The 27787-nt window shown below is 43.9% G+C and overlaps 1 protein-coding gene across 1 annotated transcript in view; it reads left to right on the top strand.

Moving 5' to 3' along the window:
• INO80 (INO80 complex ATPase subunit) overlaps nt 1-19997 on the top strand; it is a 134087-nt gene extending 114090 nt beyond the window's left edge. Inside the window, exons 29-36 of the mRNA XM_049613385.1 lie at nt 2574-2646; nt 10132-10290; nt 10908-11010; nt 12501-12589; nt 15031-15186; nt 15482-15641; nt 16281-16496; nt 18409-19997. Coding sequence (XP_049469342.1) covers nt 2574-2646; nt 10132-10290; nt 10908-11010; nt 12501-12589; nt 15031-15186; nt 15482-15641; nt 16281-16496; nt 18409-18626 — 1174 coding nt within the window. The 3' untranslated portion in view covers nt 18627-19997. The remainder of the gene's footprint in view (nt 1-2573; nt 2647-10131; nt 10291-10907; nt 11011-12500; nt 12590-15030; nt 15187-15481; nt 15642-16280; nt 16497-18408) is intronic.
• Nucleotides 19998-27787: the final 7790 nt, after the last annotated feature.

Below are 27787 nucleotides of genomic sequence, written 5' to 3'. Positions count from 1 at the left end.
TGGAAAGCTCTATCAGTTTTTATTTGCAGCCTCATGGTTATTTTCCTGTGGGCTGTAAGGTGTCAAGCTTCCATTTGTATCATCTCATATCTGTAAGAAAATATGTTTGCAAACTAGCGTGTGCCTTTTAAGTTTTTGATTTGCCCTATATGTGTTAACTATAAAAGAGAACTTCTGGGGCACCTAGGTGCCTCAGTCAGTTAAGCATCTGACTTCAGCTCAGGTCATGATCTTGCAGGTTGTGGGTTCAGACTCCATGTTGGGCTCTGTGCTGACAGCTCGGAGCCTAGAGCCTGCTTCAGATTCTGTGTCTCCCTCTGTCTCTGCCCCTCCCCCACGCTCACTTGCCCTCTCTCTCTCTCTCTCTCTCTCTCTCTCTCTGTTTCTCAAAAATAACATTAAAAAAAATTTTAAAGAGGACTTTTATAAATTAAATAAATAAAATTATGAAATAATTAACTTGATAACATAATTCAAGGATAAACTAGTAGAACATTAGTGAGAGTATAGAACTTTTGGAATCCTGCCTTATAACAGGCCTGCAGACATACTTTATTATTATGCCTGCCTCTAGGAACCTTGTATTTACCTAAATACAATTAGTGGACAGATTTCTACTAGGACCAGCACAGCTTAGTGATTAACAAGGAGGCTTATTTCAAAATAGTTCCTTCACTGATACTCATGTTTACTGTTGATATGTCATCACTTAGTCACTTCAGCTATATTCAGAGCATCCTCATTTTATAGTCCAGGAAACAGACCTTCAGCAGTTAAATGACTTTACCAAGAAAAAAGAGCCCTTGAGAACATCCTGGTATCACTGTTTGCTTTTTGGTTTTTGTTGTTGTTGTTGTTGTTGTTTTGTTTTTTTTTTTTTTTTGAAGCAACAGAATAAAAATTCATTTTATGTTGGAATTTAGTACCTCTATGCCATATCTGAAATTTGAGTCATCTGCTCTTCAGACTGAGCCAGCCAGGCACCCCTATATTACAATATTTTTAATCTGTTCTGTTCCTTTATTTCTTTAATGCGGTCTGATCCACCAAACTGATTTCATGACCAGTAATAGGTGTGACCTGCGATTTGAATAACACTTGGTATAAATGAATTTCTAGTTGCACTCTTCATTTTAGTCATGAAGAAAAGGGATTAGCAGCTTGATTTGAAGGACTGGAAAGTTCGCTTACCAGTATAATGCCGTCCTTTTCCCTCAGAAATTTTCTAGAAAATAACTTCGTATGGCAGGAACATGAAAATGCAAGATAATCTTAAAATATATGCAAGAATTGGGTTCAAACTGAGCCCCTAATTGTATGTGCCTACAGAGATAAATCTTGTAGTCCAAGCCTGCTCCCTGTGATCTGGCACAGTCCTTGGTCCTAGAAGGTATTCAGTAAATATTTGTTGCCTGAGTGACAGTGGCACCTATTGGTTTATTTGTAATTCTGGGTTTCTTTAAAAGGATGAAGGAGGGGCACCTGGGTGGCTCAGTCGGTTAAGTGTCCGGCTTCGGCTCAGGTCATGATCTCACGGTCAGTGGGTTCGAGCCCCGCGTCAGACTCTGTGCTGACAGCTCAGAGCCTGGAGCCTGCTTCGGATTCTGTGCCTCCCTCTCTCTCTGACCCTCCCCCATTCATGCTCTGTCTCTCTCTGTCTCAAAAATAAACACTTTGAAAAATAAAATAAAATAAAAGGATGAAGGATGTAAAGAAAAACTGAGGCAACTACATCTGATGATTTCTGTGTAAGGGCTATGTTGCCATTCATTAAAAAGTACTTTAGGGGCGCCTGGGTGGCGCAGTCGGTTAAGCGTCCGACTTCAGCCAGGTCACGATCTCGCGGTCCGTGAGTTCGAGCCCCGCGTCAGGCTCTGGGCTGATGGCTCGGAGCCTGGAGCCTGTTTCCGATTCTGTGTCTCCCTCTCTCTCTGCCCCTTCCCCGTTCATGCTCTGTCTCTCTCTGTCCCAAAAATAAAAAAAAAAACGTTGAAGAAAAAAAAGTACTTTAATTCTAGCCTGTCTTCATAGATCAATCATAAATTCAGCTTAATACAGAGAAGGCATGACCTGGGTCTTAGTCCTGACCTCAGGTCATTTTTCTGGGACTGACTTTATTCATCTGAAAGTGAGTGCTTTGGGAATTATAATCATTAGTTCCCAAATTACTGGAAGTCATGATTCTCTGGGGAAGCACCAGGGAATGTTGATTTATTTGTCCCCTCTGTATGAACTAAGAATGGTTTTACTTGTTTAAAACACGATTATTACATGACTACTTCCATGATAACTTGTATGTCTGTTATATTTGTTACATCTTTATAAGTATATTGCCTATCATTATTAGTGGGCAGCAGAAGTATATCTGCAGATTGGAAGATGACAACCTCGTTTGATTTTTATGTTAGAGCACCTTGATACAATGTGTCAAGAAATGTGGGTCAGGCATCAGGTGTAGGTAACGCTTTCTAGCCCTAGATACTGGTCTGTATTCAGAAATCCCTGTCTTTTGTCACATGCCATTTTTCTTTTTCAGTTTTCCCTTTTAACCTGTCTTCTTCCCTTTTCTGCAGGAATGACATCTTTGTGTTCCTGCTGAGCACTCGAGCTGGAGGACTGGGTATCAATCTCACTGCTGCAGATACAGTAAGTAACGAGAGCACAATATATCAGACAGCAGGTTGTCTACTATAAATATGTTGTTCAGTTGGTGTTATTCTTTGCTTTGTGTCACACTTTTTCTTTGCCTCATTATGTTAAAAGAGAGTTGCGTTTTGCCTAGAACTAGGACATTTTAGCTTTCCTTCTGGACTTTTCTCTCCATTCTCTTTTCTTACACATTCATTCAACAAATATTTAGTGAATGCAACTATGTGTCCAATACTGTCCTAAACACTTAGAGTATATCAGTGAATAAACAGAGTAAAAAAAAAAAAAATCTGTCAATCCAGCCAAATTGTTTTAGAAACTATAGCAGCAAATCAGAAATGATTATTTTGTTACTCTTATGCATTGATTCCACCATGGGAAAAACTCATACTTTTGTATCCCAAACTTTAAAAGAGGGTTGGAAAGCAATGAAATTGGTAATTTAAAAAATAAGGACATTCTATCAAATTATCTATCCTTTCATTTCCAGTCTCTTTGGAAGAATACTTCAGTGACTGAAAAGGAAAAAAGCTTTGGGGCGCCTGGGTAGGTCAGTTGGTTGAGCATCTGACTTTGGCTCAGGTCATGATCTCATGGTTTGTGAGTTTGAGCCCTGCATCAGGCTCTGTGCTGACAGCTCAGAGCCTGGAGCCTGCTTCAAATTCTGTGTCTCCCTCTCTCTCTGCTCCTCCCCCAACTTGTGCTCTGACTCTCTCTCAAAAATAGATAAAATGTAAATAAATAAATAAAAAGGAAAAGAGCATTCATTTTGAATCTCAGAATTATTCCCAGGATTCAAATATATATATATCTACATATATGTTTTTTTAATTTTCACTTATTTATTTTTTGTGAATGAGAGAAAGAGAGTACAAGTATGGGGGAGGGCCAGAGAGAGAGGAGAGAGAATCCCAAGCAGACTCTTCTATCAGCGCAGAGCCTGACGTGGGGCTTGATCTTACGAACTATGAGATTGTGACCTAAGCCAAAATCAGGAGTCAGACACTTAACTGACTGAGCCATCCAGGCACCCCCAAACAAATTTTAAAACACTTTCAGTAACCCTGAGACATAAAAATGCATAAATGGGAAATTGTTTTGTAGAAGGCATGACTATAAAAATGTCATTTTATGTGGCTGTGATGCCTCTATGTGAAATACAGAGCATGAAAATTCCCAGGAATAGAAGGAAGATGCAAACCCTAGAGAGTCCTGGAGAAATGAGGTGTGTGGGGGAAGAGGCTTGAATAGACTCCTAAGTTGTAGAACTAGAAGCAGAGCCTGTGTTTCCTAGTCTCCATTCCTAGGCTCTGTCTGCTTTCTCCTTATTAACTATTATACCGTAAAACTGCCTGGCCTCAAGAATGAAAAACAGATTCTGTAACAACACTAAGTAGAATATCAACCATAGGACTCAACTGTACCATCCTTGGCATGTAAACCTTAGCCATTTTACCAAGTTTAGACAAGGCTCCAGGACCAGAGGACCACTGAAAGCCTCGTAGGGTAGATGCTGTATCTAATATGCACATCATCAGCCTCAGTTTTCCTAAAGGAAGGCTGTCGATGGTGGTAGGTGTGTTCTTATGGGTTCTCTGAGGTGGTGGCTCACGTGTGTCATATCAGATAGCAGAAATTTGGCTTTCTCTTTACTCCTTGGTTTTCTGCTCTACCTTGTAAGCATTCCATACAGCCCCAGGTTAGTCATATTTCAATGTAAATGCAGGAGTCACCACTTTCTCCTAGTGGATCTTTTGGACTCCAATCTCATCCCTTAGCCCCATATTTATTCTCTTGGTTTATTTATACCCTTCTTGATTAGTCATGCCACTCCCTTTGCCTAGAACTCTTGAGGGACTCTCCATCATCTACAAGATAAAGGATAAACTCCTTTACATGGCTTACAAGGCCCTTCATTTTGTGGCTTTTATCTTCCTTTCCAGTCTAATTGCTACATTACTTCCACCTTCCAAAATTTATGTTCCAGAAATAATGATTGACTTGTTTCCTAAACATACCATACTATATCACACTGCTGCATGAACTGTTTCCTCAGCGCCTCATCTTCCACCTGGTAAACTTCTGTTTGTTCTTCAAAACCCCTTTCATGATCAGGGGTTGTTTTATATGCACTGGTATAGCTTCTCTGATAAGGTGATACATGAGCTGAGATCTGAAGAAAGTAAGGAAGCAAGCCAAGCATATATCTGGCAGAAAGAAGAGCATTCCAGGCAGAAGAGATAAGTGCAAAGCCCTGAGGTGAGAACGTGCTTGGCATGATTAGGCAATAGCAAGCGGCCCTTTGTAGATGTAGCAAATGAGGAGGAGAGGTTGTGAGATGGGTGTTGTGGAGCAGATCCTGTAAGGCACGGTGGGCTGTAGTAAGGATTTTGAGATGGGAGGCCACTGGGAGAATTTGAACAGAGGGGTAACAGGATTTGGCTTGGGTTTTAAATGTGTCCCCCCAACTTTGGGGGAGTGAGGTGGGAAGAGCTATAGGGAGAAAGGTAGAAGCAGGAAATTCAGTTAGGAGTTAGACACAAGATGATGATGACTTGGACAAGGATTAAAGCAGTAGAGATGGGGAAAAATAATAGGAATCTGCATGTATTTTGAAGGCACAGCCATTGGGGTTGGCTCTTACACTGGATGTGGGATGTATAGGAGGTGTCATGGAAAACTCCAGGGGGTTTGACCTAGGCACCTGGAACGATGAAGACACCAATTACTTATTAAGGGAAAGGTGAGAAGGAACAGGTTTGAGTGGGGAAATTAAGAGTTTGGTTTGGGGTATATTCAGGTCAAGATTCTTAACAGACATTAAGGGGCAAAGGCACCCAGGCAGCAGGGTCTGGAGTTCAGTAGAAAGATTGAGGCTAAAGATGTAGTTTTTAAATCATCAGATCCTAGATGATATTTAAGGTCATGACGTTGGATGAGGTCACCTGGGAAGTCTACTATAAGTTCATGTGATTAAAATGCATTTCCCTTCTCAGCCTGCCGATCTGAGGTTTGGTCTATGGTTTGTAAGGAATAGTTCTTCTAGTTACTTATTTGCATGGTCAGAAAAAAACAAAGCAGATTTCAGTGGGGAGATCTGCATTATGCTTCCAGTATTTACACTTTACCCTGTGGAGGTAAGGAGCTCCTGCCGGCCTCAAAGAACCAAAGTAGGCCTAACCCATAGCTAGAGGAGCAGAAGTAGGAATTCTCTTTTCATCCTAGCAGCTAGAGAAAAGCTCTGTATATTGAGTTCCCAATTCCAAAATAATTTACATTTAAATTTGAGGGGAGGGCTTGGGGACTCCCTTGTAAACTAGAACCTCCTGTAATACTTCTCAGTAAAATGAGACAAGATTGAAATGAATTTCTAGTTATGCTTTGGGAGCAGTCAAGGTGTGTGTGTGTGTGTGTGTGTGTGTGTGTGTGTGTGTGTGTGAGTGATTAGACAAACAATAGGTTAACTGCTTGCCTGGCATTCTTCCTTTGTCCTGAGATTTATTTAGCTTTGGAAGATCCCCAGAACCATTTATGGACAAGGAAGAGGTTAGTCAGCCTAAAATGTCAGGAAAAAGTTAATGTCTTATGATTGAGAATGCATATATAAACATGTTTTTGTAAACAATGGGACTCTGGCCCACTCTGTTAGTAAAAACATGATTTTAGCATGTGATTAATGGCCCCTTAACTGTCTATGTTCTTCGTGTATTCTTTCTGAAGTAGGTGTATCTTTACATTTGACTTTCTTTAGTGAGGAGTTGTTATAAACTGTACTATTTGTTTTGTTCCTGTGTAAGACCTGTTTTAAAGGCTCACATGTAGAGAGAGAAGGGGGAGCTTTTCTCCCTTGGTAGCAGTGTGAGAATTCCTATATGTCCCATGGGACAAGATGGGACTTCTTTCAGCCCTCCCATTCTCTTGGGTCAGAGTTTCACCCTCCGAGTGTTGGTCCAACTTTTTCTAGTTGTTTCTCTCAGATTTTTCCTGTTTTCTGTTTCACTCCATCATCCCCTGAAACTCCCTGTCATTGACCTATAAAGCCAGGCGCCTCCACCCTCTCTCAGCTCTGACCTTGCCCCTCCCCCATACCTGTCCAGCTTGGAGTGTACAACTTCATGAAGGTGCTGTCTAGTAATGTATTTCCCCTTAGTCATTGCTGGGTCATGCTTTATGGCCGTGCATAGACTTGCTTTAATTTTTCCTGGCTAAGTTAGTTCTTATCCTTTAATTGTTATTTGTTTTTCTCTGGAATGTCTCACTGAGCTCCATAAACCTAATTACCAAATATAGGTGTCATCTTTTTCCCACTCTGGGGGGTATTGTCTCCCCCCCAGCACCCCTCCCTATCACCCCCAGTTCATGTCATGGTTGATTCAGTGTTCATTTTATTGTCAGGTTAGACAATAACCATATTATTGGCTTTGTTTTTAGTTCTCTCATTCTTGTTCTAACCTTAGAGCTTATACATACTTCATACTCTTTTTTTCCTGGGTATTTTTCTTAACAGAATCTTAACTTTATTCTTGTCCTCCCAAATTCCCCACCTCTTTTAACCTATTTAAATGATAATTAGCCACTAAATGTGTAGGGGTTGTTTTGAAGTTAAATTTCAGACCTGTCTCCCATGCTTTAATGTTTTTCCTGTTTATGAGTTAAAAAAAAAAAAAAAACACAAGTTGAATCAGGTTTGGTTGCCACTGAGACTTCTAGGAAAAAATGTAAATGTGTAAGGAAGCACCTATAAAATGATTCATAAGATTGAATTTCCCATTGTGAATTGATGCTGTACCATTGCCTCAGGCTTAGGTAACTAACTAAAAGTATTATCTTTTGGATGTGACATCAGCTGTCATTTTCCACATATGTAGATATTTTAGGTATGTTGGGCAAGTAGTGTTTCCCCCGAGTCCACTTGGAGTCCTCCTTGTCATTTAACTCTGTCTTCTCTTCCTTATTCTCTCTGAAAGTTTAAAGTAGATTTTCTAGAATTTTGCATATCCTATTGAATCTCTAAAATATCCTGTGATCAGGTTTGCTATGCTCCTTTACAAATGGCAAGCATTGTGCACTTTGAAATCCTAGGTCTGTGGACACTATGGATTAACAGTAAGTTTTCACACTGATTTTTTTTTTCTTTGGCACACAGTTTGTAGTTTCTCCCCAAGGATTCTTAATGCTAAAAATTACGGGATTATACCTCATGTAAAACCCAGACAAAAGGAGCAGCATAAGAAAGAGCCACAGGAGGTTTTATTATTACAAGCGAGAGCTTTGAAAATGCCAATGCCTTTTGTCTATCTTCACTCAAAGTCTTAATTCTGCAGAGAATGGCAGAATTGCCTCGTATTTTAAATGAGAGAACAAATAAATTCATTTGGAGTGAATCACTCTTCAGTTTACATTTTTAGGCTTAATCTAGTGTTGATCAGTCCCCTTAGAGATTAGTCTAGTATTCATTGACTAGTATTTGTGGAATTCTACTTGGCAGTGATGGATGGTATCTGTTCTACAGTAAGACTAGATAGGGAGTTTTTTTTGTTTGTTTTTTTAAATAGGCTCCATACCCAGCATGGGGCTTGAATGCATGGCCCTGGGATCAAGAGTCAGATATTCTACCCACTGAGCCAGCCAGGTGCCCCTAGATATGGAGATTTTTTTACATAATACACATGAAATAATTGGTTACCCATGGAAGATAGTAAATAAGTGGGAACTTGGACCAGGATAGGCAATGCAAGGTATTCTTAATAATGCAAGTTGTGGAAGCAGACTGTTAAGACTGTGAGCTCAGGCTAGTCTCTTCCTGATTTATAAGATGAAAGAAACATACAGGTTTTTGTGAAAATTGAGTGAAATACGTATGCACCCTAGGGCCAGATATGTTGTAAGTGCTAAACAGATTTTAACCATTATTATGTCTACTCGGAATCCATGAGAAATAGGAAAAAGGGACATTGTTACAGGCAAGAGAAATCAGGGAGGCCGGGATGCCTGGCTGACTTATTTAGTAGAGCATGCGATTCTTGATCTCAGGGTTGTGAGTTCAAGCCCCACATTGGGCATGGAGCCTACTTTTTAAAAAAAGGGAAGAAAGAAATAAATCAGGCCTTCCTGACAGTGGGAAACTTGAACTGAACCTATAAAGGACCAATTCAGAAGTGAGGGATTCCAGGTCAGAAAAGCAGCTTGAGCAAAAAGTGGTACAAACAAACATAAGTGAGGAATGCTGAAGAGACCTGACAAAAGGGAAGGAGCGTGTTTATTTCAGAAAAGAATGGTGATGAAGTTGGCTCAGCATAGCAGGGTCTGACTATTGAGGGCAGTTTGGAGTTGGTGTGTTATCACATAACTGGCACAGAGGTAGAGTGGCCTACAGTGGTATCCAAAGTAGACCGAAGAAAAGGGAGACTGAGCCCTAGAAAGCCTGCTGGTCTGACTGCCGCAGTGAGCCAGGCACAGGTGGTGAGGGCCATTGCATGATAGGGACAGTGAACTCTAAAAAGGATTAGTTCATTTCTCAAGAAGCAGGGGCTAGATTTGGTGACTTGCTTCTATATAGATGAGGGCACATGGGAGAGACTAAGGATAATTTGGAACTGGCTTTCTTTCAGGATGCCCCCTGTATTCGATAGTAGCCTTAGGGCTAAGAATTTAGGAGTCTGTTAATTGTAGGGTCATTGATAGGATAGAGGAGAGGGGTGTACATTTTGTTGTCATTTGTGTTTGTTGTTTAGCAAACTAAAAGTAGCTGCCAGGGATCCCTTTTTTTAAACATTTCTTTGCTGAATTCAAGGGACAGGAAATAGGAGCTAGAGAATGCCAGGAAATCCATGCCTGTCTTTCTTACCATGGTAAGCTTAGTGTTAAAAAGAAGGCTTTCAGGAGCATCTGGCTGGCTTAGTCGGAAGAGCATGGGACTCTTGATCTCAGGGTTGTGAGTTTGAGCCCCACGTTGGGGTTAGAGATTACTTAAATAAAAACTATAAAAAAGGGGGGCAGGGGTGAGCCAGAGAGAGAAGGCTTTCATATCCCTCACCTCCCAGGCCTACCACTTACTTAGGCTATGTGATCTTGGATAAATTCTGTAATTCCTATGTGCCTCAGTTTCTTCATCTATAAAATGGGAGTCTTAGTAGTACCTAAGTCATAGTGATTATGGGATTTAAATGAGTTAACACACATAAAACACCTAGAACAGTGACTGGCAAATGGTAAGCACTAAGGGTTAACTATTAATAGTGTCTCTGTTCCCTTTTTTTAAATGTGAAAACCGTGAAAAAAAGCTAGAGTGTATCTATTTTGCCCCGGGCAAGTGAAGGGATGGCTTGGTTTTATGAGTGGATATTGGCTCATCTTACTATCATAGAAAAAAATCTGGCATCAAACTATTGCAGATGACGAGCGGCTGGGTTGTTCTCAGAATCCATGGTTTTTCTGTGAGAATGCCTCAGTCTTTGCTGTATTTTTGTCCTGCCTGTTCAGGTGATTTTTTATGATAGTGACTGGAACCCCACTGTGGACCAACAGGCCATGGACAGGGCCCACCGCTTGGGGCAGACAAAACAGGTTACTGTGTACCGGCTCATCTGTAAAGGCACCATTGAAGAACGCATTCTACAGCGAGCCAAGGAGAAGAGTGAGGTAAGCACAAGGTAGAGGGAGTACTGTACTGGTGAAGAAATTGGAAAGTCCAGCCACATTTACCGGGCTAAGATGCTTGCCTTTCGTTCATCACGAAGGGGAGAAAATTTCTTCTGAATAGAAAATAAAATCAGGGCCTGTACTGCTCTGGCTATTCATTCCTCATTCCTTTCCTACCTAAATGGCTTCTACAGCCTAGATAGGGCTATTGTTCATGTGGCGGCGACATCAGTCATAGCCCTTGTGTTTCACGTACTTTCACATTCAGGGGAAGAAGGAGCTCTCATCATAGGACTCCTGATTTGACAGCCTCTAATTTGTATGCCAGATTTGTTAGTTTCCAAAGAAACGATTATTTGGGGTTTGTGTATTTTTTTTTTTTAATCTTGATTTCAGTATTGGATCTTCTAGCTCTCAATTAGCAGTCCCAAGCAAAAGAAGTTCTCATTGTTCTTTGTGTTGGACAAATAATCTGGATGATCCAGTGAGATGAATGAGAGGAAATGGGGAATCTAAGTGCCAGAGGAGCAGATTGAGAAAGATGTTGCCTTCTTTCTGAATATTTGCCATAAGGGAATGGGTGCCTGGTAGTGATGTTTCGATCTGCTTTGGTATAGATTCAGCGGATGGTGATTTCTGGTGGGAACTTCAAACCAGATACCTTGAAACCCAAAGAGGTGGTTAGTCTTCTTCTAGATGATGAAGAACTGGAGAAGAAATGTACGTACTCTAAACTAAAGCCCTTTCCTCCCTGCAAAAGATGTTTCTCTATCCCCACATATCTGAAAATGGTAGAGGCCCTTGGCTATGCGCCATGGGTAAGCAAAGCCAAAGACTGTATTTGGGGAGAAACATTTTTTATGTTAATAACTTGTATTAAAACCCAAGCAAGAATGTGTTATGGAGTAGAAGGCAAAATTTGCATGTATTTTAAAAGTAACATGACTTTGAATTCATTTACATCAGGGAAGCTGTATCCCTAGACTCCTCAGCAGTGACGAATTTACTCTGTTCTGCACAAAGAAATGTTTTTGTTTTTGTTTGATGTCTGAAAGAGAATTTATTTCTTCATATTATTTTTGATTTAAATTCAACTTAGTTAACATATGGTATACTGTTGGTTTCAGGAGTAGAATTTAATGATTCATCACTTACATATAACAGTGCTCATCCCAAAAAATTCCCTCCTTAATGGCCATCACCCATTTAGCCCATCCCCCCCACCTCCACTCCTACAATCCTCAGATTTCAGTCTGTGTTTAAGAAACCCTATGTTTTCCCTCCCTTTCGGTTTTTACCTTATTTTTTTTTCCTTCCCATATGTTCATCTGTTTTGTTTCTTAATTCAACAAGAGTGAAATCATGATATTTGTTTTTCTGACTTATTTTACATAACAAAATACACTCTACTTACATTCACATGGTTGCCAGTGGCAATATTTCATTCTTTTTCATCGCCAAGTAATATTCCATTGTGTGTGTACCATATATAGGTATGCCTGTATACATACATACAGGCTTTTTCCATAATTCAGCTATTACTGATAGAGCTGTTATGAACATTGGGGTGCATGTGCCCCTTCAAATCAGCATTTTGGTATCCTTTGAATAAATAACTAATAGTGCAATTGCTGAGTCACAGGGTAGTTCTATTTAAAATTATTTATTTTATTTTTTTTTTTTTAATTTACATCCAAATTAGTTAGCATATACCGAAGAAATGTTTTCATGGAGAAGTTTGAGAACCATACTTCTATAACACTTCTTCCATGTATCTCTGGCTTTTGAGAACAATTGGTTTCAGAATTACCTTATGAGCCCCTGAGTATTTCATAGCATCATACAAGAAAGCATGATGAGGTTCCTTTCTTACAGTGCTCACATTTACCACCACCTTCTAAAAACCTTTCAGTACTCTCCAACCATACTTGATCTGTACAGTGCAGAGATCTTAAAAGGCTGAAAAGAAAAAGAAGAAAGGCAAGGAAAGGCCCAAAACATTGAAACCAAATAGTAGTTGGAACCCAAAAAACTGTTAAGAATCCAAGAACTCTGTTCCTTCTCCAAGTTAAAAAAAAAACACCAGTTATCTGTCTTAGAAGTCGTACCCTGGAACACAAATATCAGGGGGTATGGCCACCTTAATTTCAGAGAATGAGGATTACAGTTAACACAGGTACTTCATCAGATCTTTACAATTTTCTTGATAGTGAGGCTGCGGCAAGAAGAGAAACGGCAGCAGGAGGAAACCAACCGAGTTAAAGAGCGCAAGCGCAAGCGGGAAAAGTATGCAGAGAAGGTATCTCAAGTTTGAGGTGGCCAACAGGGACCGGTGTGGGGCAGAGTGGTGCTTACAAAAAGGCTTTGGGTACATGGCTTGTCATCTTGGTTACTAGTTGGTATCCAGCTCCAGCAGCTATATGTTATAAGTAACAACAGTTCTGTGCTGATTGACATTTGATCCACAGAAATGAAGCCTTGTTAGACCAGTACCCCCTACACAGACCTGCTGTCTCTGTGGTCACATGTAATTATGGAAATCATTTGTTGAAACTGTTACAGAGCAGAAGGCTAAATGTGGGTAAGATGGATCGATCTTACATTATCAGATTCCATAGAATCTTAGGGCCTAAGATGTCATTATGTCCAATCCTACCATAATTCTGCTAGTGTTCCATTCAATGTCATCTAGTGTTAGCAAAATAAATCACTGCCCGGTCTGTTCATCTCTTTTTGTCCAATTTATGCCAAAAATTCAGGCTGTGTTTTGTCTCCCTTTTGACATTTCCCACTTGAGCCCACTAGGCTAGCTGCTAACTGGGATGTAGTTCCCCTACATTTCTCCCAATCTTGCTGTTTCTACCAGAATATTATTTCAGTGATCTTTTTTTTCTTAATATTTTATTTATTTTTTGAGAGAGCATAAGTGGGGCAGGGGCAGAGAATATGAAGTGGGCTCTGCACTAGCAGGCTAACAGCAGCAAGCTGTCTGTGGGGCTCAGACTCATGAACCATAAGATCATTACCTGAGCCAAAATCAGATGCTTAACCAACTGAGCCACCCAGGCGCCCCTGTTTCAGTGATCTTTATTCCTGGTCTTTATTGACAAGTAAATCGAAGTGAGGCCTTCAGGATTTATTCTAGTTGCAGGAGTCAGCCCATTGGTTCTGACTAGGTTCCCAGAGTTATGCCAAGGATTGTTGGTTCGGAACCACTTTGCTACCTTCCAGAAAGTGCTTCCTAATTTTTTCTAGTGGGCCTGGCTTACCATTGGGTAAGCCCTTCATCAGCCCTTGTTGAGCCCCTTGTCTTGAGCAAGATAGCTGCCATGAGCTTCAGACATCTTGATAGCTCTGGGCCCTCAAGTCCAACAGTTGTCCATGCTTCATTTCCTTGAACTGTTTGGTTTGTCTGAAGCATATTGTCTGGCCACATGTTTAAATTTGTTCTGTCTTAAGTGGAGGTTGACTTCTTCCCCTTATCCAAGCTTGTATTGGGCCTTATGTCCCTTTTCCTTCTTTTGTAAAATCTACACCCTCAGTTGTACCTTCTGCTAAGCAGAACTATTTTTTTTATTTAAAAAAATTTTTTTAAGTTTATTCATTTTTGAGAGAGAGAGAGAGCATGAGCAGGGGAGGGGCAGAGAGAGAAAGGGAGACATAGAATCTGAGCTGTCAGCACAGAGCCTGATGCAGGACTTGAACTCATGAACTGCGAGATCATGGCCTGAGCCAAAGTAGGACGCTTAACTGATTGAGCTACCCAAGCACCCCTAAGCAAAACTATTTCTAACCTGAAGGTTAGAAAGTACTCACTAAATATAGTATTCACTATATTTACAAAGTTGAAACATCCAAGAACTATGTATGACTCCACTCTCAAATCTCTAACCCATTACTTACTACTGTTTAGAATTTAAATAGCTCTAACATGCAGAAACAACATCAAAGAAGAAAAGGTGGCTTTCTAATATAAGAGATTGTAGGGTTTTCTGAGTTTGCATCAGAAGCCATCCCCACTCTGAGCACAGAAGTTTCAGATAAACCCCCAGTGGTAGTATAAACTACGCAATGACATTAACCCTAATATAGATGTAGATACAAATGTAGTTAGATGCAGTGGCTGAATGTGATTCCAGAATTTTCCAAGCACATTCAATGATTTCAGGTCCCTAATCTGTGACAGCACCCTACTGAGCTTGGTTCTAGAACTGCTTAATGTAGCTCAACCCGTAAGCAATTACATGTAAACTGAGAAAATGACAAAAAAAAAAAAAAAAACAGTTTCTTGGATATGATAGCTTTCATTCTCCTTATGCATATTTAAAAAGAAAGCAGAGTAAAAACAGATGTGCAGAAAATATACTAAAGGCACTGGCCTCCCTCTTGTAGGACTGAATCTGTTCAACCCCTCTAAGTGCTGCAGCTTGGACATGCCGGAAGCTGACCGTGGAGCTCACCCCCATGGGTGAGGCTTAGTGCGGCTCTGATTCAGTGTGACTGGCCTACTTCTCAACTCCGTATTATTGGGGTGGAATATACATAAACTCTTCTTGAGCTCTTCTTTCCTCCTTCCATAGGAGTTTTTTCTTTCCTTAAAAGTATGCTAATTGAAAACAAAAAACAAAACCTGAAAGTTTACAGAGAGGTTTCTATCCTCACTTTCTTTACCAACTCAGCTTTTCTTTTTGATGCCTGTCTTCATGCTTTTTCCATATTTCTTCATTTGTGTGTTCCCAGAAGAAAAAGGAAGATGAATTGGATGGGAAAAGGAGAAAAGAGGGTGTGAACCTAGTAATTCCATTTGTTCCCTCGGCTGATAACTCCAACCTTTCTGCTGACGGGGACGACTCCTTCATTAGTGTGGACTCGGCCATGCCCAGCCCTTTCAGTGAGGTGAGGCTCCTTTTAGATGCCTTCATCACAGCAGTGGAGACTGCATCCTGACATTGTAGCCTTTGCTTCTCCTGGAGTTCTCCTGCCTTGGGGAAGGGGGCTGCACATGGAATCCGTAAGGAGGAAAGGAAATGAGGACAAGCTGGCTTCTCTGGAGCCAAGGCAGGGGATTTCACCCTCTGGAGTGAAGCCAGGCAGGAGAGAAATAGCCTAAGAATCACATCCTCACGTGGGTACAAGGGCCATGGGCTCTGGGTATCAGGAATGGTGGTGATCTCGATCCTTCTTCCTCCAGATTTCCATCAGCAGTGAACTGCACACTGGCTCTATCCCCCCCGATGAGAGCAGCAGTGATATGCTGGTGATCGTGGATGACCCAGCCTCCTCAGCCCCCCAGTCTCGAGCCACCAACTCTCCTGCTTCCATAACGGGCTCCGTTTCAGACACCGTGAATGGTAAGTGATCCTGCTGTCTTATATAGCTTGGGCCTGGTCCTCTGCCTCAGGAGAAGCATTGGTTTGGTGCTGACCAAGGTCCCAGTTCTGTCTGAGATCATGACATTTTCTGCTGTGTAAAGAAGAGTCAAGTGGAGTAAAAACAAAAACTTACAGGCTCATTCTTTCAGTAGCCCTGTCAACTGAAAGTGAGAAAGAACTTGATAAAGATTTCAGACTTGTTTGTTTTCTAGTCAGCCCTATCTTTCATATTTCACCTTCATTTTTGTTAGTTTTTAATTAAAGTTTGCTTTTCTGGGCCTTTCCAGTGTTTGTTCTGTGGGGCCCAGTGTTGTTGCTGTTTCTCGAGGAGTTCTAGATTTAAATCTTGGGAGTAAAAGTTGACTCTCCAGGGCAGGAGCATGTTGAGGTGTGCACATGAATCAGAGAGCACGCCCCTGAGGTTCATTTAGTAATGAACTAGTTTTAGCTGTTTAGAATTCTTACTAACTCTGTGACTCCTTGGCCCAGCCACTAAATGGGGACAGAGACCTCCCTGGAAGTCCTGAGATACCTGAGAGCCAGCCCTCCCTGTTAGGGGAAAATTCTGTTAACATCACATGTTGACTTTTTTACCTCTTGGTCCATTTGTTCCCACAGGAATTTCCATTCAGGAAATGCCAGCCGCAGGACGTGGTCACTCAGCGCGAAGCCGAGGCCGCCCCAAAGGTTCAGGAAGCACAGCCAAAGGAGCAGGGAAAGGCCGGAGCCGGAAGTCCACTGCAGGCAGTGCTGCCGCTATGGCAGGAGCCAAAGCAGGGGCTGCGGCAGCGTCCGCAGCCGCCTATGCTGCATACGGGTACAACGTGTCTAAAGGTGCGGAGGCCTCAGGGGGCAAGGGTGAGCTGCAGGCTCCATTCTGGTGAGGGCCAGTCTGGAGGGTCTATTAAGCATTCTGGGAAAGCAGGTAGGGCACTCCCAGGCCAGAAAGCTCCTTCCCAAAGGCCACCTTGGGTTCTGCTTCTGCACTGAGCAGTCCTGACTCTCCCCTTGCCCTTGTGACTTAGTACAGTTTCACCTTTGAAGTGGAGGTAACTATGAAAGGAGAGAGTTGTATTTCTGGACTATACTATTTTAAACCATCAGAATTCTTCCTGCTTTGAGAACTCATTTTTTTCCCTAAGACCAGCATTTCACGTTTCAGTAGTCCAGGCCAGCATAGTTAACATTTACCTAAGTATGTGTGCTCCATCACTCGTGCTTCGTGTGCATGGACCCCACTCTGGAGTTTACGGTAGAAGTGAGAAGGGAAGTTTTCCATGGAATACATTTAAACAGCAGTGCACAGCAGTATGCTTGTACTGAGTGACAACAGAGGGGAGGCCTTCATTGTAGTTGTAGCCCGGAAAAAGGAGGAGCCATGGGCCTGAATATGAAGTTGCCAATCTGTAATTCAGAAAGAAGGATGACAAAGATTTGGGCCTATCAGGGGTCACAAAGCAGGTCAGTCAGGCTGTGCTTAAGAGGAGCAGTAGCAGTCAAGAGTGGAAAAACAGGGCAAGACCTGGTGGGGATGGGCTTATGAAGTGTGTGATGAGGGGCTCTGGAAAGAGTGAGAAAGAAAGTGGCTATGGTGAGCATGACACGCGGAGGATGATTATAACCATAGCTGGTAGGACATCTATGACTGACTGCTTGACCTCTCTCCCCAGTCACAACCTAGGCTTCATGTTTAGCTGATAGTGTTGTTGTAGCAGGTACGGGCATTAGCTTATTATAGTGAATGTCAGCTGCCCTCCCCCACTTCCTCCTCCTGCAGGAATCTCTGCTTTCACGTATTTTCTTCATTCTACAAATATGAAGTATAATAGGCTAGTCCAGCATTTCTTAACCTTTTGCCAGCTCATCACATCCTTGAAAAACAACAGTCATACCAGCAGCCAAGGCTGCCATGGCAGGCTGTCTCACCCACAGATGGGCAGAGTATAACACCCATCAGACTTTCTTCTGGAGACCTGGTCTGAGAAGAGGCAGGAGGGGTAAGTGAGGCAGCAGGGGTAGAGTTCACAAGAAAAACAACAGTGCTTGGTAACTGGGAATGGACTGATTCACAGATCTCTTGCAGCTCCACTGTGGATAGGAAGAGACAGCCGTCTGCCCACCGAGTGCTTAATACGCTTTTTTAGGAAAGTAAAATCAGTCCACAAGAAACAATTGACACATATTAGACACTGTGTTATCAGGTGTAAATGGATTTGGCTCATATGAAGGAAAAAGAGTTGTCACCCACAGAACCATCACTGAAGAGGAGCAGTTTCAACTGGGTCCTTGAAACTACAGGTCTTGGGGGAGTGGAGGACATCTTGTGAAGTTAAGAAAGAAGCAGTTATTCACAAGCGGTGTCCCAAGAAGGAAGAAGGAATGTGTAAGAGAATACATTAGCGCCTAGGAAGTTACATACCATCCTGTAGCCTTGGTTTGCCCGCATTTGTGTAATGTGTGCTGTGTCCTTGAGCACCAAGGAGACATCTTGTCCTTGTGGATGAGATGATGTGGAGAAGGCTAGGTAGGTATCATTTTTCTCTTAAAAACACATCCCTCTTACTGAAAAGACAGTTGACAGGAAAGCAAGTAAGAGGTTGTGCTAAGAAGAGGTTGGCAAGGAGTGGCAGGGAGAGGGGTTCTCCACAGCCTCACCTCCAGCCCAGACTAACCAAGGTCAGGCACCAGGGCAGCTCAGACAGGCCTGCTACCTATACACTTCTTGTCTCTTTCTCCATTCCCACAGGAATCTCGGCCAGCAGTCCTCTGCAGACGTCCCTTGTTCGGCCTGCTGGCCTTGCTGACTTTGGACCTTCAAGCGCCTCTTCTCCCTTGAGTTCCCCTTTAAGCAAAGGAAATAATGTTCCCGGGACTCCCAAGAGCCTCCACTTGACCAGCAGCCTAGCCCCAGATTCCCTGGTCCGGAAACAGGGCAAAGGCACCAACCCCTCTGGAGGACGGTAACTACCTGAACCCTCTAGCTTCTTTCAACCAAACGAGGGGCTAGAGTCCTGGCCCGCAAGTGGTCTTTGGATGGCTTGCCCAGTGCAGCATCTTACATCCCAGGTCAGAGGGCAGAGATGACCAGTTGCAGCAAGGGAAGGACAGGCAGGTGCTTGGTGTGAGCACTTTTCTCACCTGTGTGTCAAGAGGAGTGCTATGGGGTGGCCTATAGGAAGAAGGCCCAAGGACAGAGATCGGCCCTGCAGCATCTCAAATGAACTTTACAGCCACGTCTTAAACCTCGCACTGGGGAAGAGCCTGACATAGATCCCCTTTAGATGCTCAGGCACACAGTCTCCATCCCCATTCACTCTTGGGCTCTGGCCATGTCCCTTGCAAAAGCTGTGCAAGTCCTGTGAAGAACCTTCCATAGTGGAGACCACTCTTAGGGCTGTGATTTCCTGTCGGGCTAAGAAGGGAGGAAATCCTGTATCTGGCATCCTCAGTCTTTGGGCAGCTCCCCATGTCTCCAGACCCCATTTGCCAGAGTGTCAGCACTGAAGAGAACAGTGAGTGTAAGAAGGTAGTGGCTTGTGAGGGTGACAGAGGCTAGAGGAGGCATGCCGGAGGCACTTGTTTCCCCAGCATTTCCTCCCCTGTCCTGCATGGTTCACGCCAGAGAACCTTCAGGTCCCACCAGCAACCGTAGCAGCAGCTTCCACCCCAGGACTCCCAGAAGCCAGTAAAGAGACCAGGAGCCACCTCAATCAGCAGGACATCCTCACTGCCCCTCTTGCAACTCCCCTTACCCTTCCTGAATGCACAGTCTCCCCACCCCTGCCCTTCAGCCCCCTGCTTGGCTGTATGCACTGTCTGTATTGCACTGAGAAAGGAAGGGACAGCAGGAGTGAGGTGGAGAGGATGGAGAAAGGGCAAAGCTCAGCACCAACCCTCCCGGCCCTAGCCCCACCCGCCTGAGCTTGCTTCCCCCCAGAGAGGCAAAGGGGTGGTGTTTGCATGGGAGGTGTTCCTGCCTGCCCCCAGCCTGATGTCCCTGGTGGAGCGGGTGCTTCCGGGAGGGCCAGCCTCTAATTTGCACACCTGAAAATCGCGGAATTGAGTTTAGACAGATTGATTTTTAAAACTTTTTTTTGGAGTAGGGTTGGTAGGGGAATCATTTAATTTAAATCATTGAGATTCCCCTGCCCAAACCCAGACTCTTGTGTACAGAAGCTATTTAGAGGGAATCAGAAAAATGCCAAGCCTTTTTTCTCTTTGAATGTGCTGTCTATTTTTATAACTGAACTTGTATATATGTACAAAGAGAGACACATCTTTCTTTTACTAACTGGAGAAAAAAAATCTTAAATAAAATGGAGTGAGATAATTTTATGTAAATCAGGATGTCTGTGGTCTTTGCAGCTGCCTCGGGGCACAGTAGGGTTCTTAGAGGAATGTGACTGGGTAAAGGGGACACAGAGCCCCAACATCCTTCCTGTGGTTGGAGAGAACAAGTCGTCATTGGGACAATTTAAAAAAAAAAATTTTTTTTACATGTATTTATTTTTGAGAGAGAGAGCACAAGTGGGGGAGGGGCAGAGAGAGAAGGAGACACAGAATCCGAAGCAGGCTCCAGACTCTGAGCTGTCAGCACAGAGTCTGATGCGGGGCTCGAACCCACAAACCGCGAGATCATGACCTGAGCTGAAGTCGATGCTCAACCGACTGAGCCACCCAGGTGCCCCATCACCAGTGGCATTTTTAATCAGGCTTAGGAATTTGCCTCCAGCCATCAGAGAGGAGGCTTGACCAGTGCCTGGCACGCTGAAGCCCTTGGAGGGTGAACTCATTATGACTCAGGACCTAGACTCTAAGACTCAGGTGTGGACAGCTTGGCCTAGTCCACCATCAGGTAGTTTCGTGGTGGCAATCTTAATACCGACAGGTTCTTGCTCCAAAAACCGCAAGTGAGAGATGATCCTGGCAGTGTGTAATGTGTAAAATATCCAGCTAATAGGAACAAGTTTATGGTCCCAATATCCAAAACTGTGGCGTGTGTACAAAAATACGTATATAGATCTGTTAGCAGAAATACTAACAGACTGTGAATACTGACAAACTGTGAATGGAATTCCCGTGTTCTCAGAGTTAGCCGTGTTTGTAAGAATCATGAAAGAAAATAGAGTGAAATATGTTTCAGTGATTCCAAAGACATCCAGGCTTTGAAAACTTACTTCTCTCATCAGTTGGTAAAAGAGCAAGTTCCCAGCCTCAACTGGCAGTTGGTGTTTCTCTGAGCTAAAACACTGATACGCTCTTGCATCACCTCTGAGCAGGGCTCGTGCTGTTCCCAAGTGTGCTGGCCGTGTGGCTTCCCGAGCCTTGGCTCACCCTGCACACCCTTGATCGCAGAGGGCTGGGTACTGAGCAGCTGCTGCTCACCCAGTCACAGGATCAGCCTTTTCGTTTTGTTGATCTCAAGTAGCACTGTTGTGTATGCTCCCTCTTGTTTTCCCTGCTGGTAACTTTGACCAATGCTTCACACAGAACAAACCAGCATCAGTTTCCCAATTAACCGGTGGCCTCTTGTTGTCACCGCTGTGGCTTCTGGTCAACAAGCCCACTAGGATGGTCCTCTCCAGTTCTCAGCAAGGCCCCCAATGACATTCCTGCTGGAGCCTTGCCAAGGTTGGCAGTGGCCACCTCTCTGGAGACATGACAACTCAGATTCTCTCACAGCTTCGTCCAGATGTGGTAGGCTAGTTGCCCTTGCCTGAAAAAACATGTAAGATTTGGATTAGAGACCTAATCTTCTCGATTCCCAAACATGCTGCCATACTCCCCTTTCACCCATTTTTAATCCAGTCCCTAAAGAAACACAGCTAACATTTCATAATGAGAAACACTCACAGCCCTAATGGTCCTCCTCACCTGTCTCTCCCTTCCCTGAGGATAGATGGATGAAACTGGAACCTAAAAAGTGAAGACTCCAAGCTCATTAACCAGTCCCCAAGTTATGACTCATGCTCTGTCTACCCATTTTCTGAAGACTTGTACATCTTCCATGTGAGAGAGCCCAGCTCTCAGGAACCCAGGGAGCCAGTACCCTAAAATGGAAAAAGGCTGGGGGAGGGCTCTTGCCTGCTAAAAGAAGCATCCCTCAGGAAGCCTAGAAGCCCAGGCCTTAGAGTGCAGATCTGGTGTGGATCACAGTGAGGGCTGTCTCTTTGGCCGAGGTCACTTTGCCACATGAGCCAGCTCTGAGGACCCCAGGTGAGTGAATTTTAAGATCGTGAGTCTGTATGAACAGCCCTGGAAATGGAGGGTGTGCAGTGGGCTTACTATCCCTGTTTCTGTGTGTAGGGACTTGTTGAGGCACCCAGGACTCTGGAGACATACCCAAGGCTTGTTTGTGTCTGTGGTCCTGAGGTTGGGCTGGGCAGGAGGCAGGGCAATGCCGAGTGAGCAGTGAGCGGGGTTCTTCACAGCCTTGCCCTGATGTCTGGCAGCATGTTCCATCAGTAAAGCCATGCTGGCTTGCAAGTACAGTCCACATGCCCTCACCTGTGCCCCTTGCAGCAGACCATCTGTTATTAGAGATCTCTTTAGCTCCTGTTAATGCCAAACAGGGAGCTGAGGTGAGATAGTAGGTTTTAGCGGGTCTCAAAGTTTTAGAGATCCCCAGATGTGCTTCAAGGGCTGCTGTGAGGAGTAAAGCAGCATGGCCACCCAAATTAACCAGTACAGTGTGGAGTTCAACTGTTAGGCAAAGAAAAGGATTTGAAACCTGGATCATCCCTTAAGGCAGTTTTTCCTCAAACTTAATATGCATGAATCACCTTAGGATCTTGAAATGCAGATTGAGTTTTAGAAAGTCCAAGATGAGACCTACAGTCGACTGCATTTCTACTACATCCCAGGTGATGGCCATGCCGCCAGTCCTTGGACCACGCCTGGAATAACGGGGCCTTAGAGCACGTTCCACCTCTGCCAGTCCCAAGTAAGCCACCTCTGTGTGTTGCCACCCCAGCCAGGAAACCTTGTGAAGGAAATAACAGCTTTGTTTTTCTCTTATTCCGCCTCATCCACCTAATGACAGAAAATGAAATCCTAATGTTTCCAGGAAAATTCAGTCTCATATGCATTTTCTCCAGTGTTTTGTTTTTTTTAAACTGTTAATTCATGATTTTCTCTAACACACTTCCCCTCTGGGTAGCACCTCTGTTAAACACGTTAGGTATGAGAGGTCTCATCTGCTGCTGTTCCTCTGTCTGGTGTGGCTTCCAGCAAGAGGTAGCCTCTTTATTTAAAAAAAAAAATTTTTTTAATATTTATTTTTGAGAGAGAGAGAGACAGAGTGTGAGTAGGGAGGGGCAGAGAGAGAGGGAGACAAAGAATCCGAAGCAGCCTCCAGACTCGAAGCTGTCAGCACAGAGCCCGAGGCAGGGCTCGAACCCACAAGCCGTGAACTCATGACCTGAGCCGAAGTTGGTCGCTTAACCGACTGAGCCACCCAGGCGCCCCAAGATGTAGCCTCTTTAGTTGCTGGCAGCTACTGGAGAGTCTGTGATCCCTAGGCGCACTTTCTGCTGCCTTTCTTGTCATGGCCACCAGACTCCTCAGGGTCAGTTAGCATTCTTAGCTCATTGCTAAACCCTTCTCAAGGGTGTGGGGAAATTTGGCCGCTCCCCCAAGCTTCTTAGAGACCGGACTCCTGGCTTGTGGTGAAGCCGTGTGATTTGGGAGGCAGCTGTGGTCAGTGCTGGCTGCCCACGAGCATCTTCACAATGCTCATTTAGACAACTTAGATGGGGCAGGTGTGTGGAGGGCAGAGTCTGTTGCAGAAAACTCAGGGCCTCTGGCTGCCTTAAAACTGTGCACGTGGGCACTTGCTCTATCTATGGTGGCAAATGGTGATCAGAAAGACTCCTATGTGGAGGCTCCTGAGGACTGGGGTGGCAGGAGCTTGGGCTGTTTCAGCCCTCATGGAAACGACCCACCCATTTGTCACCCCGCAAGCATCTGGGCCAAATAGTGCCAGGCCTTGGCTATGGAGATGCTAGTCTCAGGTGACAGTCACCAGGGATGGGTATAAATGGTGGAAGGAAAAGGGAGGAGAGAGGACATGCCTGAAGCCCACTTCCTGGGTGTTGAGGGCTGGATGTCTCACTAATCACCAGGCTCCCAGCCTCTTCCTGTGTTCCCATTTCTACTTTGCTTCCGGTCCACAGACTTGGTGGTTCCCCTTTCCTCTCTGAAACTGCCACTTTAGGGGTGCCTGGCTGGCTCATTCAGTAGAGCATGCAACTCTTGATCTCGGGATTGTGAGTTTGAGCCCATGTTGGATATGGAAATTAAAATTTGAAATTTTAAACTGCTACCACCCACTCTCATTCCACCACCACTCGCTCCCCATAATGGCAAGAGGATGTACCCCTGGTTTTCTCCTAGAAATACTGCCAAAGATAAACCTCTTGCTTTTTTCTATGTTAAGGGTTTTCTTGGTCATCAAAACAAGGACACCAGGTAAAAGCAGAACTGGACATAGAAAGTCACAAAGCTCAAGATATCTCTCCAGTTCTCATGGAGCCTTTGGTTCCTAGTTCCTGGCACCTGGGGGAGAGAGACCAGGATTCCAGAGAGAGAGGCCCCCCAACTCTTTCTTTCCTCATAGGTAAGAGTTCCTTCCCAAAAGGCAGGAGAATGTGCTCCTGTGAGCACCCCTGCAGGGCCCATGCCTCTGCTCTCCCATGGGATTTCTGTGTCTTGGGACCCAAAGCTCAAGAATGAAGGCCTGGCCCCAGGGGCTAGAGTGGCCTCTCTGGGTCCAACCTGGACTGGGGATTGGGCCATAGCAATTGGGGATTCCATAGCCTTGGGGATTCCCAAGGCAAAAAGGAAGCTCCTGTGAAAGTTACAGGAGACCGTGGCAGTTTTTCTAAGCTCCCCCATTCCCAGCTGGTGATCCCCCAGAGAGCAGCTCTGTGAGAGAATAGCCAGGAGCATCCCAAATGTTTTACCTCCTCCTCCACCATCGCAAACCAAAAACCCCACCCTAAATCAGGCCTACCTATGGCTGTTCCTTCTACCAGAGAAGAGAGAAGGGGCTTCCTTCCCATTGCCCAGGTATGGGAAGCACATCGTTTAAAACAAGATAAAAAAAAATTTTAATGTTTGTTTATTTTTAAGAGAGGGGGAGACAGGATCCCAAGCAGGCTCTGCACAGTAGCGCAGAGCCCAATGCAGGGCTTGAACCCACGAACTGAGATCATAACTTAAGCTGAAGTCGGATGCTTAACCAACTCAGCCACCCAGGCATCCCTAGAACTCTTTTTAAAAGGTTTTATTAATGTCACTGCTTAAACACACCATACCTAGTAAACCTGTCTTAACATTTCCCAAGGCCCTGGGTCATGTGAGGATCTTGGTGCCCAGGCTCACTGCAAAGTGACTACCATGTGCACAACATTAAATAGCACCAACAGCTACACTGGCACAATTCTTAAGTCTACTTTGAAGATGGCCTCTGCCCCCTCACTGTTTTTGTGCCCATATGAGGTAGCCCTCTCCTAACTTTTTCCAAATTCTGGAGGGCTTGCAAACCATTTTACCGGATTTGGAACTTCTGAACCAATGAAAAGTACTCTGAAGGAGGAATTGTGGGGTCTTCTAGGAATGATGTAATTGAGCTTCAGTACATGCCTCCTGTTTGTCCTGTTTTCTGGCCCTCCGAGGGCCTCTAGTAACTGAGCTCTGGATAAGACAAATGTCTTAGATAAGCATGTTCTGGTTTTTAACCAGTTCACTAAAGTTTGCTGTCTGTATTTTTTCTCTCCTTTTTTTTTTTTTTTTTAATGTTTATTTATTTTGAGAGAGAGTGGAGAGGAGCAGAGAGAAGGAAAGAGAATCTCATGCAGGCTCTGTGCTGTCAGCGCAGAGCCCGACCCCCAGGGCTCAATCTCAGGAACCGTGAGATCATGATCTGAGCCGAGATCAAGAGTCACATGTTTAACCAACAGAGCCATCCAGGCACCCCCTCCCCCCTTTTTTTAATTACCCTTAAAAAGCAAAAAAAAAAAAAAAGTACTGATTAACTTAAATGACAAGGAACAGCTCTGCCAAGGGGTCTAGGCAATAGATTGATGCAGCTCACTCTCAGAAGGCAATGTGAGGAAATATAGTCCGTCATCCTAGGTTAGGAAGAGCAGGGAAAATGAAATGGGTGATCTCAAAGGCCAGTGTCATTGAACCTGATCTGATCTCCTCCTCTCCCCTGTGCCTCATCTTTATGGGAACAGGCTGGTCATCCCTAGGGACTAATTGCAGATGTCCACTGGTTCGGCCATAAATCCTCTGACCAAATAATATCGTTGCTTACGTTAGTTAGGGTAGCACACACTGCTATAACAGAGATCCCACATGCAATTGTTCAAATAAGTTATAAATCCATAGTTTTCTCACATAAGAGTTTCAATCTGTTGTACACACTAAGGTCCCACGTTCTTTTCATTCTGTTTCTTGCCATCTCCATGCATTGTCCTCATCTTCATGGTCAGTCAGTGCTGGTTTGCAAACACATATGATGGGGAAAGACTGGGGAGGAGGTTAACCTGCTGTCTTAAGGGTTAGACCCGTAAGTGGCTTCTAGCACTTTGTCTAACATTCTCAGAACAAGCTTTAGACCCAAAGACCCACCTAACTGCAAAGGAGGCTGCCATACAATTTAAGAAGAAGAGAACAGATTTGAATGGATAGCTGTTAGTCCTCCAAACTAACACTCCAAAGGAACACTCCAAAGGAAAATGGGCAAAACCGTTTATTAAAGATTTATTTATTAAGCACCTTCTACGTGCTGGACCCTGTACATGCATAGAAAATGTACACACACATGTGCAAATGTTAATAATCATACAGGGAAATGTTCAACCTCATTAATAAGCAAAGAAATACAAAATAAAACAATGAGATTCTAAGCTTTTCCTATCAGATTGAGATTTATTAATTTTTTTTATAAATCTTTTTTTAAGTTTATTTACTTATTTTGAGAGAGACTGAGACAGCACAAGCCAGGGAGGGGCAGAGAGATGGGGAGAGAGAAACCCAAGCAGGCTCCGTGCTGTCAGCTTAGAGCCCGATGTGGGGCTCCAACTCACAAAACGTGAGATCATGACCTGAGCTGAAACCGAGAGTCAGATGCTCAACCGACTGAGCCACCCAGGCACCCCGGCTGAGATTTATTTTTTTTTTTTAATTTTTTTTTCAACGTTTTTTATTTATTTTTGGGACAGAGAGAGACAGAGCATGAACGGGGGAGGGTCAGAGAGAGAGGGAGACACAGAACCGGAAACAAGCTCCAGGCTCTGAGCCATCAGCCCAGAGCCTGACGCGGGGCTCGAACTCACGGACCGCGAGATCGTGACCTGGCTGAAGTCGGACGCTTAACCGACTGCGCCACCCAGGCGCCCCTGAGATTTATTTTTAAATAACAGTTGCAGGAGTTGGGGGAGGATACAAGGAAATGTGCTTTGTTACAAATCCTGGTAGAATCAGAACCTCGTTTACTGTGAGATTCTGTAGTTTAAGCTTCAGGTCACCTCACTTTGTGTGGGCCTTTTTTTGCACAGATGGCATGGGGCACTACTTCAGCCTAGGAGAACCCCTCTGCCTTGGAAGAGGTGGTCCTGGAACTATTCTTCAACCTCCAATAATACTCTGCCATTGGAGTTCATCTAGTGTTCAGATCCCACTGTTAACTCCAAGGAGAATGATCTGAACAAGACACTGTTCCACCTTGATCTCGGCTTCTCAGCCAACAAGCCCCTCAAGGACAGGTATGGTGGGTGGCACCAGAACAGTAAGGCCCTGGCTTACTGGACCATGGGAAACCATGTTTATTGAGATCAGTGAGCGATGCCTAGACTGAACAGGCATCTCTGAGAAAATTACAGAGGTAGCAATAGGACACCCAAAACTATCAAAAAAAAAAAATGTATATTAAACATGCCATAAAAAAGACATTTCCTTCCTATTTTTTCTATAGAAACTGCAATTGCAATATCATTATTGCTTGAAAAGGCAATGAAAGAATATGCAGCCCTTCATACCCAATAACTATAATGAAACTGATAATAATAAGTGATGAGAATATGGAGAAATCAGAATCATTCATTGTTGGTGGTAAA

This window comes from Panthera uncia (assembly GCF_023721935.1).
Source record: "Panthera uncia isolate 11264 chromosome B3 unlocalized genomic scaffold, Puncia_PCG_1.0 HiC_scaffold_1, whole genome shotgun sequence".
NCBI classification, from domain to species: domain Eukaryota; kingdom Metazoa; phylum Chordata; class Mammalia; order Carnivora; family Felidae; genus Panthera; species Panthera uncia.
Note: the sequence above shows the minus strand (reverse complement) of the source record. Positions and strands in the feature narration are given on the sequence as shown.